At 38.9% G+C, this 15,063-nt stretch overlaps 1 protein-coding gene across 1 annotated transcript in view; it reads right to left on the reverse strand.

The window, feature by feature from the left end:
• The window catches only part of PKP1 (plakophilin 1), a 47,586-nt gene extending 32,825 nt beyond the window's left edge, over positions 1–14,761 (reverse strand). Inside the window, exons 1-2 of the mRNA XM_081864916.1 lie at positions 14,343–14,761; positions 840–940 (exon numbers count right to left, since the gene is read on the reverse strand). Of these exons, the coding sequence (XP_081721042.1) occupies positions 840–940; positions 14,343–14,559 (318 nt within the window). The 5' untranslated portion in view covers positions 14,560–14,761. The remainder of the gene's footprint in view (positions 1–839; positions 941–14,342) is intronic.
• Between the last annotated feature and the right edge of the window lie 302 nt (positions 14,762–15,063).

The raw sequence follows: 15,063 nt of genomic DNA on the forward strand, positions 1-15,063 counted from the left end.
AATTAGAGGGGGAAATGTTTGAATTTATGGACCAGAAAATAATATTAATAGGTGACTTGAATGGTGTTCTCTCCCTAGATATGGACAGAACAATAAGAAAATCAGATTCTAAAGAAGGGAGACTACCTATAAATCTTTTCAATCTGGTTGAGAATTTTAAATTGAATGATGTACAGAGATATAAACACTTGTTTGAAAGACAATTTACACATTTCTCAGAGCCTAATCAGTCTGCTGGAAGAACTCACTCAATATGTATCTCAGAAGAAATATTGATAAGAACAAGAAGGACAGAAATACAACCTAGGAACCTCTCGGACCATAATCCAGTATATCTGGAATTAAAAGGACAGCAGAACTCAACATTCAGATGGAGACTAAATGAAAGCTTATTGGACAGCCAATTGACCCTGGAAAAGGCAGAAAATCTTTTGAAGGACTATTTTGAAATAAATTTAAATCAAGATACAGATATAAATGTGACTTGGGGCACTAGCAAAGCTGTGATGAGGGGCTTCTTCATACAGCAGAGTGCTTACAGGAAAAAAATAAGAGAAGAAAAAAGAAAAGGGGGGAAAAGGAGATCATGGAAGAATTAATGGGAAATGGGGAAAAAATGATAAAGGCCCCCACCCCAAATCTAAGCAGATGATTGGGTTCTGAGTCAATATATTCAACAACACATCATATAGCATAACAGTGACATATCATTCTTGTTTCAAATGAGTTATTGCCTTTCCAAGGAAGAAAGCTATTTTTGCTTTGTGACAGAAGAGCCCCGCCACTGTTTCTCCCCTTGCCCACCATCAGCATCCCAGGGTTCTTAGAGAAAACCTTACCCCATGTCCCCAGTTGTTGCTCCCTGTGTGAGCTTTGGCATAGTAGGAACCACGGGCTGTTCCATAGCTGTGACCATCAGCCAGACCATCGTACATGGAACCTGGAAGCAGAGCAAAAGAATTAGGTGTGAAAAGGAGGCACTCTGAATCCTGATTTGATTGAATATTTCAGTGACTGAAGTTTAGTCTCTCAGGAAAATAAATCTCCCCCCCCCTCCACCCAATAGGTAAAGCACAATGGACTCAACAGTAATCAAGAAGATATGGATATGGCTGTACTAGGCACAATGTCTGCCCATTAACCTACATCAAGTGAGAACTAGTGATGGATGCCAGTTTTGCAGGTTCACACATCTGTTCCATCACACATTAATCTTCTAGTTTTAAAAATAATACATTTGCAAATTGTATTTAAACATGTATTTAAATGTGTGCTATATTTTATTACAAAATGCACATATTTTATCTCAATGTGCACATTTCATAATAATAATAATAATAATAATAATAATAATAATAATAATAATTTTTTGTTTATATCCCGCCATCCCCAGCTGAAGCCGGGCTCAGGGCGGCTAAAAACAATAAAATAATACAACATTCTAAAATCATTTCATTATAAAATTAATTCAAATCAAATTGATGGCAACCATTGGACTAGAGTTCTGTGAAGATTGCTAAAGGAGGGAGTCAGGCTGTGCCTTGGCCAAAGGCTTGATGGAACAGCTCTGTCTTGCAGGCCCTGCGGAAAGATGTCAAGTCCCTAGTCTCTTGTGGCAGAGCGTTGCACCAGATCGGAGCCACAGCCGAAAAAGCCCTGGCTCTGGTTGAGGCCAGCCAAATGCATGTTGTCCTAAAATATATCTTTTCTTTACACATCTGGTACATTTATTGAGCCAAAAATTATGTCATAAAATTCAAATAAGTGCAAAATCTGAGGAATAATTATGTTCCAATCTCTGTGTTTTTCTTGGAGATATGAATTTGGCTGGTTCACTTAAAAATGAATGAAATTATCCTCCATCCACAATAATAGCCAGTTCACATGACTCCTATCTCATGAAGAATTTTTTTTAAACAAAAAGCTGAATTCTGAATTTTTCCATGTTTTGAATTTGTACGGAATTTTGTTTTAGCTCTAAAGCCGGTCAGATGAGATATTAGACAACTCATCAAACTTGGTGTTAAGTACATGATAAGATTCCTCCCAAATGATGTATCGCATAGTAAATGATGACTGGTAAATGCCATAGTATATTTCCAAGTGAGATTTCTCATGTCACTTCTATCATATAAAAACCCCACTTACAAACTAGGTTATTGACATGATATTCTGGCCCCAGAACACTGTATTTAGGCTAGGAAATGTGATTCCTGATGATATGACAGCCCCTCTGCTCCCCCCGCCCCCCAACAGTTTACATTGTACCCCCTCGAATCTGTGCCCCAGTTATCAAACAGCCCCTAGAGACCTAAAAGCTCAATACGAGTAAGGCTGATAGGATTTATTCCTTAGTTTGTAAAAATAGATCTGCTTGCTAGCACATATTGTTCTCTCACAGAAGTCTGGAGTGGAGAAATGCCTGCCAATGAATCCTTACCAACTGTGCTCATTTACACAACTTTCACTTTGCTTCTGTTTGAATTTTTTGCACAGTGTACAATTACTGACCAATGCCTTCTTTACCTTCTTCATCCACAAAAATGGAAAGCTGTCAAAATGGTAATATTTAACTGTTAAGGCAGCATAATGTAAACTAATGTCCAAAATTCTGAGAAATGGGGCATGCAACAACTGCTTCAGAGGAGGTGCACATGAAGTCAACAGTTAATCAAAGTCCATTGTATGCAATGGCATTTTACTCCAATGAAATGTTAAGTTAGGTCCATTAATTTCAATGAGTTTACTCTGAGTAAAATGTCGTTGACTACTATCCACCGAGTTTCAGTTATTAGTAATCAACAACAAATTAGCAACAAAGTCCAACTCAGAATAGACCAATTAAAATTAATAGAACTAAGTAATACTCATTCATTTCAATGACTCTCCTCTGAGTAGGATGGGAATTGGATACAACCCATGTTCCACATAGGGTTGGGGCACCACTAATGACTACTTCATATGTGGCCAAACTAAACATAAAATTCTAAAAGAGAAACATGTTCTATTTGTGGCCTCCAAGGTCAAACCATGAGCAAAGGAATGCAGTCTTCCTGGTGCATACATATGAAAGAGCCCCAATGATGCTGCAAATAACTGTGGGTGAAGTCCAGCATTAGTCATGCTCAAAATAGACCCACTGAAATAATTAAAGTAATTTACGTCCATTGATTTCAATGGCTCTACCCTGAGTATGACTTAATTGGACCTTGTCCTATAATTTAACACTCCTGATGCAGAAATTGTGTATTTGCTGTTGCAGATAATTGTTCCTGAACTGGAACAAATATCATTGGATCAATAGGGGGGAAATAATCATTGGATGTCCAAGCCTTTCTGCAATTAAGCTAATTGTGCATACGACACACAGCAATTATTTAGACCTGCATTATACTTCTCATACAAGTCTGGGATTTTGAACAAGAACACAACATGATGCACAATTATGTCAGTTGTGAGTGGAAACACAAATAAATGTTGAACAGTTATTCAAATGTCCATTGAGGGGGGCAGAAACATGTCTTATAATGCCAGTATGTAAGAAGTTAATGGGACATCCATAAAGAGCTTAGTAAAGCAATATAATGTTTACTGCTTTGTTGTTATATATATATATATATATATATATATATATATATATATATATGAATGAGAGAGAAGCTGAGAATGTTGCCACACAACCTATATATATATATATAGGTTTAATTATATATATATATAATTTAATTAAACCTTCAGCCATCTTTTGTTCTAGGAGGTTGTTCTTTGGCTGAGGGCAACCTTCTGGCCAACAGCAGAAGTGCTCCGTAGAAGGGGAAGAGAAGGTGGAGTTTCATTACAGGCTTAGCAAGTTTCTTCAGCCCAGAGCACTTTTGCACCAGCTTTTTGCAAGTGTATTATTTAGCTCTATGAGAACAGGGAAACCCATTTGAAATTAGACATGCTAGAAGGAGGAAGGAGGCTGGGTTAATTCCATTCTCAAAGTGCCTGGATGTACTATGCTGAGAAAGCCTGCGTGGAACGTTGATTACATATAGTATAATGCTCCCAGGGCAAGGGCTAAGTATGGGCTAGTGATACTAACTGCTAATACTAAGCAGGTTTGGGTTGGGTCACTGCCTGCAAGGGAGACTACCTGGGCATTCTGTGTAAGCTGCCTTGAAAGAATGGAAGAAAAGTGGAATAGAAATGGATGGAATGTAGTAAAATAAAATAATGGAGTAGCTTCACAGTTTTCTGTGGCATTAATGTTTCTTGGGGAAACAGCTTGATGCTTTCGCTACAGAAAATATATAAAGGAGGAATTGGGCCTCCAAATTAGGGAAGGGAGAAATTCACACTTCTGAAAACTATATGCAAACTGAAACACAGCTATTCTTCGAAATTCATTCTCAAGATTTTGTGATGTAGTTCTTCAATCCAGAAATGGGTACACAAGTGTGTACAGTGGGGAAAGGTGCACAAAAATGCACCTATTAGTGAAAACTACACACAAAAATGCTTTATTACAGGGAAAACTGCATGGAAATATGTGCATATTCAGCAAAATTGCACACAAAAATGTGCACTTAAATGATGATGAATTTTGGTGAGGCCTTAAAAAAAAAAGCATGCAGATGTGTTGAAATCAAACTTAATGTAAGAAAAACAAGAAACCGAGAGAAACTGAAATTGACAGATGTCTCCATTTCCTACAAATACAAAGTGGACACATCCAGGGATTCCTGACTCATTGCATTTGCCTGGCAGAAGTCTTCAAGCGCTTCAAGGAATGCATCTGACTTTCACATTTCACATACCCACAGAGCAAGCCCTAGTATAACTATAGGAAACACTATTACTACAGAAACAATAAAATAACTATAAGGCTGCAATCCCAGCCCCACTTACATGGGAGTAAGCCACACTGGATTCAACAGATCTTACTTCTGCACAGTCATCCTTAGGATTATGCTGTAAACCAGGAAACTAGCTAGTTGTCTTTGAGCAAATCAGTGTCTCTTGCCCTAATTTCCTTCACTGGTTGCTGCTGTAAGGCAAAAATGCTGTTTTGGTATCTATTTTCTAGTCTGCAGTTATTCTAATGGGCACAGAACCCACTTTGCATTTTTCCTGCACATGGAACTCTGTTGGGTTACCGATATTGCAGTTTAATTTGTAGTGCTGTATATTTTCTGAACATGATCCCCATTCACAAATATCTTAAACCCGATATAAATTCAATGCTAAAGCACATTGCCTCTGTGGGATGGGAATAGCGTCACGGGACCAGTATATAAAACAGCATTTTCTCCTTTTCTTGCTCTCTTAGGTAGTATACCTAAAGGAGTGTCTCCACCCTCATCGTTCAGCCTGGACACTAAGGTCCAGCGCCGAGGGCCTTCTGGCGGTTCCCTCACTGCAAGAAGTGAGGTTACAGGCAACCAGGCAGAGGGCCTTCTCGGTAGTGGCGCCCGCCCTGTGAAACACCCTCCCATCAGATGTCAAGGAAATAAACTATCTGACTTCTAAAAGACATCTGAAAGCAGCCCTGTTTATGCCCTGTTAATGTTTGAAGTGTTATTCTGTTTTTAGTGTTCTGTTGGGAGCCGCCCAAAATGATGATGATGATGGATGATGAATTTATAGAAATAAATTGGCCTTATAAATCACACTCACACATTTCTTTGCCCTAGTCCTCTGGGAATAATTTTATAAGGCAAAACTCTTCTGATATGTATGTGGTGCTATAATAACATACAGGACTTTGTGTTCATTTCATCAGGTCCCCACAAGTAATCCACCAGGTGTCACACATACATGAAAGCATTTGGGTTCTCATGGGAGAAACGATGTTATCATTTTATCCTAATTGACACCTAGTGAACCATGTATGGTCCCAACATGCAACAAAGTGGGTCCCATTTCCCACCCAGACACTGTCAGTGAGAACTATACTGGTTCATTCATAATCATCTTTCCTGTGTGCACCATAATGCCAATAGGGAGAAAAATATATGGCACAACTCAGCCCACTCACTTAGTTACTGTAATGCGTAATCCCTTGTAGAAGCAAGGTCTTTGATATACAGACAGATGCTTACAAGGTTCTGGAGTGCGGGAGACGAGGGTTGCTGATCAGTCAGATTTTACAGTCCCTGCCAGAACTGAAGGATGCCAGAGAAACCTAAAAAAGAAAACTTCAGCAGAGTAATTTCTGCTGTTCAGTTTCGTAGAACAGTGTAATAAAGCAATGTGCTGTGAATGTAAATATATGTCAAGTTTGCAGCACTGTGTAGGGATCTGCCCCTTAATAAGAAGTGCATGGAGGTGGCTGGTGCCATTTTGCAAAGTTGCATGTGTTAGGTCTGCACATATGTGCACTGTTCCCCGCCATCACCATTCAGCTGAGAAAGCCAGTCCAGAGGAGGACCCAACCCCCTTCCACTAAGTTGAGTCTTATCTTTTCTCCCACTTAACCTCTCAGTGTGGTATCCCATTGGAGGGGTGGACGGAGAATAAGATGTTAAAATCTAGACAAATCTTTTGCATACTGGCATGCGCAATCTGGATAGATGATGATGATGATTACTATTCTCATTACTATTATTATTGCTTTCTGCTTTATCTGTGAACTAAGATGGCATTCATCATCAGAAATGAGCAACCACAAAGCATAACAACAAAACCAGAAACTAAAGCAGACAAACAACTTGTTCCCTTTTTCAAAAACATTGCTACTTGTTGAAGAAAGAGGCGATTAGCCTGAATTGCCAGAATTTCTGAAAACAAATATTGGCATGCTGACTTGTGTTTGTACTTTGCAGCATACCTATAGCTCAGGATTGCTGTGTGTGTGTTTTATAAAGACGTGTGTCTATCCAGCTGGTTAACCTTATCTTTGAAATGGAAAGTGATAGACAAAGGTTAAGCCACAGTTCATGTTTAGAAAGATATCAGCGGTCCAGGAATCCTGATGGTACTGAAGGAAAGGACACACATCTGGAATCTCACATGTGGGCATTCTCTACACCTTTCTGCACATTACTAGAATTCATTTTTTTTATCAGCTGACAGTAATTGGTGTTGTGAGACCAAGTATTTTGTATTGTGCAATCCTCTACTCATTTACATAGGTCCCACTGAAGCCAATTGGGCTTACTTCTGAGTAGACATGTATAATATTGCACTGCAAGACTCTCATGAAACCCCCAGTGGCCCTGCATTTTTAAAAACCTGGTTTAAAAAATCAAACATTTAATAGTAGCAACACAGTGCTATAGTGTGTTATTAGTGCATTTAACATGAAAAATGAAGAGAAGAGAGGTGCACAGTGAGTGATTCATTATCCCAATGCATTTCTGAGTAAAAGAAAGATTGCAATAACTAAAAGAAAAGGGACTAAAATGCAATGTGAAAGCAAAACAGGGTTGTAAAATATGTAAATAGCCAGCATTTGGGGAAACAAATGTTATTTCTCTTTAAAAGTCCTAAACTATGCACAAATGTTCTGAGGTAATGAGCACTCAAAAGATGTTGATCTTTGAAGCATGTGACACACCATAAGAGACTTTGACACTATTTAAATTCTTAACATATCAATATCTACAGTGGTACCTCGGGTTAAGTACTTAATTCGTTCCGGAGGTCCATACTTAACCTGAAACTGTTCTTAACCTGAAGCACCACTTTAGCTAATGGGGCCTCCTGCTGCTGCCGCACCGCCAGAGCACGATTTCTGTTCTCATGCTGAAGCAAAGTTCTTAACCTGAAACACTATTTCTGGGTTAGCGGAGTCTGTAACCTGAAGCGTATGTAACCTGAAGCGTATGTAACCTGAGGTACCACTGTAGTTTCAGTCCTTCTATATGGATTTTCAGCTTAATTTATATGGTGTTGTGGATGTTCTACACAATTTTCACCTCATGCTACTTGCCTGTGTTGCTGTTGTTGTTGTTGTTGTTGAGGAGTCATGAAATGGCATTACTATCTAAGGATCCCCCTCACAATTTGGGGAAGGGCTCAATCCCCAGCATCTCCAGGTAGGGCTGGGAGAGAACCCTGTCTAAAATCCTGGAGAGTCGCTTCCAGTTAGTGTAGCCATTACTGAACTAGGCAGACTGATGGCATGACTCAATATAAGACAGCTTCATACGTTCCTAATCTGCACATGAACCCTATAGCATTGATCAAGGTGTGCCATATTGTCTCCAAATGTGCAGAGAGTCTGAGTTCATGTGCTGCAGTTTCATTCCTTGCAGCCATGATAGGCAGTACATCTACATTCCCAAGCATTAGTAAAGATCTGACCTCTTCTACTCCTCTCAAGCTGTAAATCTGGAAAATACCAATCAAAGAAGCACGATGATACTTTCTGTCTACAGTGGTACCTCAGGTTAGAAACACCTCAGGTTACAAACACTTCGGGTTACAGACTCTGATAACCCAGAAGCAGTACCTCAGGTTAAGAACTTTGCCCCAGAATGAGAACAGAAATCGCGCACTGGTGGCGCAGCGGCAGTGGGAGGCCCCATTAGCTAAAGTGGTACCTCAGCTTAAGAACAGTTTCAGGTTAAGTACGGACCTCCGGAACAAATTAAGTTCGTAACCAAAGGTAGCACTGTACTTAGTTCACATACTTCTTTTCTTTTTGCCTTTGTCATTAGTAACACTTTCCAGAAAAATAAACAAATACTTTATGGATTCCTTTCATTAATGTGAGGGGTTGCAAGTATCACCAATATTATTATTGTTCAGCATCTAAAAATTATACTAATCTGCACAATGGGGGGTAGGACACCTGCTCTAAAAATGTTACGCTTCATATGTATATACAACCAATTGACAACTGAGTAAACCTACAAAGCCTAGTGTGTGTTGCAATGAATGCAAATACATTATATTAATGTGGAACGTCAATTGCACAAAGAGGAGGTGGAGATGGGTGGGGCCATGTTAGCACGACAGAGCCACTACCATTCTTGTTGCATTATGGGTAAGATTCAGCAAGACATATGCACTTAATTTCAATTTATTTCAATGGTTCAACTTCCGTGGTTGAAATTTTCCCATGGTAGCTAAAGAAGCATTGCAAGTGCTTACATTTGGCCTGATAGATGTAAAAATATAAAGTATAATATATATGCTTAAAACCGGTAGCATACAGATTCACACTCCAGTAAGACAAGATTGACTATTGGCCAAATACTCATTTTACTAGAGTATAATATATATAATATTATACATATACAAAGTATAATACCTTTTTACCTTTAATATGCAAAATAAACCTAAGATGCCTTTGATCAGTGACAAGCAACTCCTTAAAAGAAAGGCTAAGAAAAAAACCAAAATACGTCTTCCTTAAATTAACAAATCTTGATTTTATTCTGTTTAATAGCCATTTACATCATCAGAAGCTCACATTTACTGATTGACCAAGGCAAAATCCTCCTTCCCTCTCTCCTTGTACATTGATGCAAACTGCCATTGCTCACCAAAGATGCTACCTTGCTACCATGCTTTCCATTTGCAGAATTTCCATTTATCTGTCTTGTTCAACATTATCTACATTGTTCAACAAGCTATCTACAATGATAACAGTTAATCTAAAACCAATCATCGTGACATCATGACACACACAAATGTTTCCTATTATCCAGGGACTGTTAAAATGTCTATAAAAACTGAGTTTGTGACAGCTTTCTGAAAATTAATGGACTTTATTACCCTTACGAATCTATCCATTGAGAAAAACTGTGTTATTTCCTTTTCTACAATGACGTCAGTCACTTATGTCTACTCCAATGTAATAATTCTGTTCTTAGTTATTATTTTTACTTCTATGATAGATGCTCAATTTAGGCTTAATTTTTGATTCCACTTCTTTTGCACTTTATGTTAGCAACCCTTCAGGCAGGCAGGCTGCCAGCAACAGCTATTTCTCTGCAATTTCTTATCTGTGTTCCATCAGGACTCTAGAGAGATTGCCATCCAATTTTAGCAACTTACTGTTGCTCAGATGTTAGTTACACAACCACTTTATGAACTTTACATCCATCAAATACTATCCTGCCATAAATCATAAGTTTGCAATGTACAATTAATTTGAAAAGGGTGTGTATCCCTTATCCAGCCTAAAAAAAGAATTCTTTTGGGGTATTGGTATTTTCTGGACAACATCTAATAGAAGACCAATGCATGAAACCATTTTGTTTCTCAGGAACAGAAGGTCTGTGGGATTCATCTACAACTCCTAAAGGAGATTATGTTAGAAAGCAGATGACATATTTTCACTAAAGGTTTACTCAGAGTAGATCTACTGAAATTAATGGACCCAAGTTAGCTGTGTTCATTAATTTCAACAAGTCTACGCTGCATAGGAATAGCATTGTGTCAAAATTGAAATATTGATTCTTTTAGAAAACATGCAATAATTTTATTGAATTTAAAGTAAATTATAGAAATAAATACTTTGGGTTACTGCTCAAAACAAATGTGTAAATAATACAGTTGATGGATTTAAGTTACTGTGTTTTCTGTTTTTACTAGATAACATCCACCTAGCTGATCCCACTAAGCCGTCATTCTTACATAAAAAGTAGACCTAACATAATAAACACAAATTCCAATTGTTGCTGTATTGGTATCCTGAAATGCCTTTTTAAACATGCAGGGTGCTTCCAGGTGGGTATTTATTGTGGGATGGCATGCTCTTCATGTGTGCAATTATTTTATTTCATTTTATTTTTTGCGGCATCCATGCAACATTGTTGACATCAAAATGTCAGCAAGGACTTTTCCTCGTTTAATCCAGACTTACTCTTCCCAGTGGACAATCCAATAAATTCTTTTAAAAACAAAAAATTTGTGGAGTTTTTTTTCTTTGTGACAGGAGTTTCAATTATATCTCAATGGCTGTTTAAAATATTAAGCTCTCATCTGGAAGCACTGACACCCTTCTTCTCCACAACACAGAGTTCTGTGTCTCTTTTCCCAGTGCTTTTCTTAAAACTGAAAAGCAGCCTTGGAAAGCTGTGGTTGGAAGCTGATGAATAATGAGGGAGGGACTGCTTTAACCCTTCCCTCCCTGCCATTTGTCCTTCAACCCCAAGTTCCTTTCCCACTCATATTGGAAAAGAAATAAGGAGTCAGTCACAAGGAGACGAGCAACTCAAAGGAATGATCCTTAGCATATCCCATAAGATCAGAAAACAGCTTGTCGGGAGGGGGCAATTTTTGGTAGACAAACTAAAGGAGTGGAATGGGGAAATGAATACTTCACTTTCACACTCTGCAGTTCTCAAATAAAGCCACATTAGATTGCTTTTTATTTTAAAAAGACAAAATTTGGCCTCAGATGCATATGTGATCAAAAAGAAAGAAAGTGTGAGCCATGTCTTTCAGAGTTCTCCTTGATACCCAAAACCAAAGCTGAGAACATCTGATGTTTGATTCAATCTGTGCTGCAACTAACCACTCCTGTTCTCATAGACTAAGGTTGCTGGTACAAGCTTTTCAGAGCAAACCAAGTATCCCAAGTTTATGAAAGGCAATTCATATATTATTATTTTCCAACTTGGAAATCAATCTATTCGCTGGAAAAATTGTGTAGCTAGCATGGGATTTTAACACCCAACAAATGTGCTGGGTCATGGTGAATATCTTCTCTTCAGCACGTACGTCAAGAGCAAATAATTTTTTCACCCAGTCTCTCAAACGTGAAAAAGTCATACGCAAAGTCTCTTTCCAGAAGTTCACTGTTGAACTTCAACACCGATCAGTCCAAGCCAGCACAACAAGGATGACAGCAATAGTAGCCCAGAACATCCAAGGGGCCTTGATCTAAGTAACTGTTATTTATCTCTTGAATAAAAATTGTCACATTTCTAAAAACTAGCTAAGCCACTTTCCCATAACACTTAACCAACCAACTGAAGTCTTAACTATAACAGAAGCGGCCTACAAAGGATAGCCTTGGTGCAAAAGATAAGAGTTACAAGGAGCACACTGTTTTATCAAACCCAATTGTGAATAAACAGGTGACCTATTTAATCCCAGGAGGATTGTTTGGGGTACAATTATTTGTTTATAAGCGTCTTTAAACTGCCTAATATTAACCGGAAAAACCCTCTAAGTGTTATACAAAATAGCATTAAACCAATAAAACAGTACAATAAAAACAGGGACAAAACATTAAAAACCCATAAAACCCTATTAAATAAAAACAGATGAAAACAGGAATTCAGAAATGACAGTCCAAATCTTGTGGGTCAGTGAACGTTTGGATAAAAAAGTATATCATCACAGGAAGTCTGAAGCTGCTAACAGATGATGCTTTGTGTATGACAAACAGAAGGGCATTCTGCAGTGCAAGGCCAATGACAGAAAAAGCCTGTTTTGGGGTCACCACCCTGTGATATTTGATAGGGTCAGAGCCCCAAGTAAACTTTCCTCAGGTGATTCAAGTGATCTTACTGGTCTATGCAGCAACAGGCAATCCTTCACGTAACCTGAAATCTTTCATGTAACAGAACATCAAGGGGTTTATATCCACACTCAGTTGTGCATAGCTTTGCTGAGTGACCATAGGCAAATCCTTTTGCCTTGCTATGCATAGAGGATACACAGAGGATAGCCTTTCCTGATAGAATCCTTTGCTATTTTGATCATGGAATATATAGATATCAATGAAAGAAATGCCAAAGACAATTGCTTCTTGTCACACATTACTTCACTCTTTGCTTTTAATGGAGTCTTATCCTTTCCGAAATGAGCTGAAATTTACAGGGCCATGGGTCTGGCTCTCAAGTCTGAGATATGAAGGACAAATTATCTCACACACGGATCAGATGTTAAGACACAGCTCCACAGTGTTCTTCAGCCAAGTGTCCTGCCATGCAGACCACCAGGGACATAATGCACAACTACCTGGCATTCGGCTTAATTTTAGGATTCTTAATTCACATACTTAGTTGCTTCTCACAATCTCCCTACAATGCATACAATCTGCTGGAGTAGTTTTAAGTATAAATTCCTCAAGACGTGAGTCATGAAAATACAAAGTACATCTAGAAATGTGGTTTTAGCCCGAATGATTCACTCCCAAAGATTTTCAAAAGAAGCAGCAGCAGCAGCTTGAAATCATGAAACTTCACTGTCTCATACAAAAAGAAGGTGTGTGTTAAAGTGCTCCCAAATTAGATTTTTAAAAACCTCATTCTTTGAATAACAATGTCATGAACTGGGGAGACAGAAGGCAAGGCTTTGGGGTTTGCTCAATAATCTTAGAGCACTAATTAAGAACAGTGATGTAAAAAGCACAAAGCCACACACTTTGCTTAATTGATATATGTGTGTATGTGTGTTTTTCAAGATCATTTGCAGTTTAAGGTGTGCAGAAGTTGACACACGAGCTGTAAAATAAAAACCAGGGGGTGGTTAAATCCAACTAAGTTATACTTCTGGAGGTACCATTGAAATCAATAGACTTGGGTTATGTAAATCTATTGGTTTCAGCGCGTCTGCTCTGTGAATGACTAATGTTGAATATTCTTTCACTGTCTGGAAAGTTACAGAGTACTTAGATCAGTGGTGCAAATAAGTAGTAACAACATTCTCTGTTTGACAGTCACAGCAGATCTATGGACATGCCTTAATTTCAACCAGACAACTTTCCTGCTGGGGTGCATACCATTTCCAATTTGTAGATAAATAGACTTGAAATGCTGTCAAGACTCCAGATAATATCAAACCCTTGGATCTAAGTTAAATTGTGCATTACAAATCTCATTGGTTTTAGTGGGAATTGCTTGACTTCTATGATTCCATGACTCTAAATTGGAATGGTTTCCTCTCCTGCTGAAGTCCATGGAATTTATCTGTGGTTAACTTTCGCAAAATTGTACCAGCCATTCATGATAGAATTAGGGGAATCTTGAGGATGAAACTGGCTAGAAGATGTTCAGCTCCAACCTATTTCATCTCAAAGCAGAAGCATTTGCTCTTAGCAGCACCTTGCAATTCCAAATCAACCTACACAATCCAAATCCAAGTCCTTCAGCTTAACTAGATTCCCATGGCCTATCTTGAAACCATTTCGGCACTAAGTTGCAAAATTACTGAGACCGGGATCCCCAAATCCCTAGTTATCCCTCAAGATGTTGCAAAACTTCCTTGGTATCACCACAACACAAACCTGCCAAGAGAACCAAATGACACCAGCTGTATTGACTCCAATGGACAATGCCCAATCCCACACATTCTTAAGCTCAAAGAACCATCAGATGGGGCAAGCGCTGTATAGCCAAATTTCTCACACTCAGCGGTCATCCCTTGTTAATCAAGCAGTGATAGGTATTTACCTCGGTTGGAGTGTCCTGCTGCATTCGATGCTGATGAAAGGGAGGTCTTTTGCTTTTGCCGTTTCACCGTCATCATCACCTGCTCCTGGACCCTTTGTTTTCCTGTCCCCCTAGTTTTCAGCTTGTGATCCGAGGGCAACGCTAGAGTAGAATTGGCCTGGTCCTGGAAGCACTCATAAGCCAGTGCTGTTTTCAGTGGAGAAGGAGAGTGAAGCATGGTTGCAGATGGGGTGGCAGTGGGTGGGATGTCACCTGTCTCTCTTTTGCGACTTAAAAAACAAAACAGAAACAGCAGTACCAAAAAAAAAGGTCTTGTTCGGGTGTAGAATGTCAGGGAGCCCTCCTTGCCATACGTCCGTCTGCTGACAGCTGCTCTTTCCCCACACTTTGCTCTCCTGTGTGTGAGTGAGCAGGCACGCCCTCTGCTAGACTGGATATACAGCCTGAAGACTATGTCTGCACACACCCACTTCTGTACTCTGCTTGCAGATCTAAGGCAACACAAGACACTCATCCAGGTGCAAGAGAGCTGGTGACCGCGTTGTTGCTGCTATTTAAGTGACTGTGCTTTGAAAAGTTAACATAAATGTAGCAGAGGATTAGCAACCATGGCAGGTGGGCAGTGTGGGGTAAAACGTAACATCGAGGTTGCGTCCTACATAATTTTATCTTCTCCTTTCTATCGCTGACAAAAATGATTGCTCTGAATAATTTTAATTTT

The sequence above is a fragment of the Podarcis erhardii genome (assembly GCF_964252035.2).
Source record: "Podarcis erhardii genome assembly, chromosome: 6".
Taxonomy (NCBI): Eukaryota; Metazoa; Chordata; class Lepidosauria; order Squamata; family Lacertidae; genus Podarcis; species Podarcis erhardii.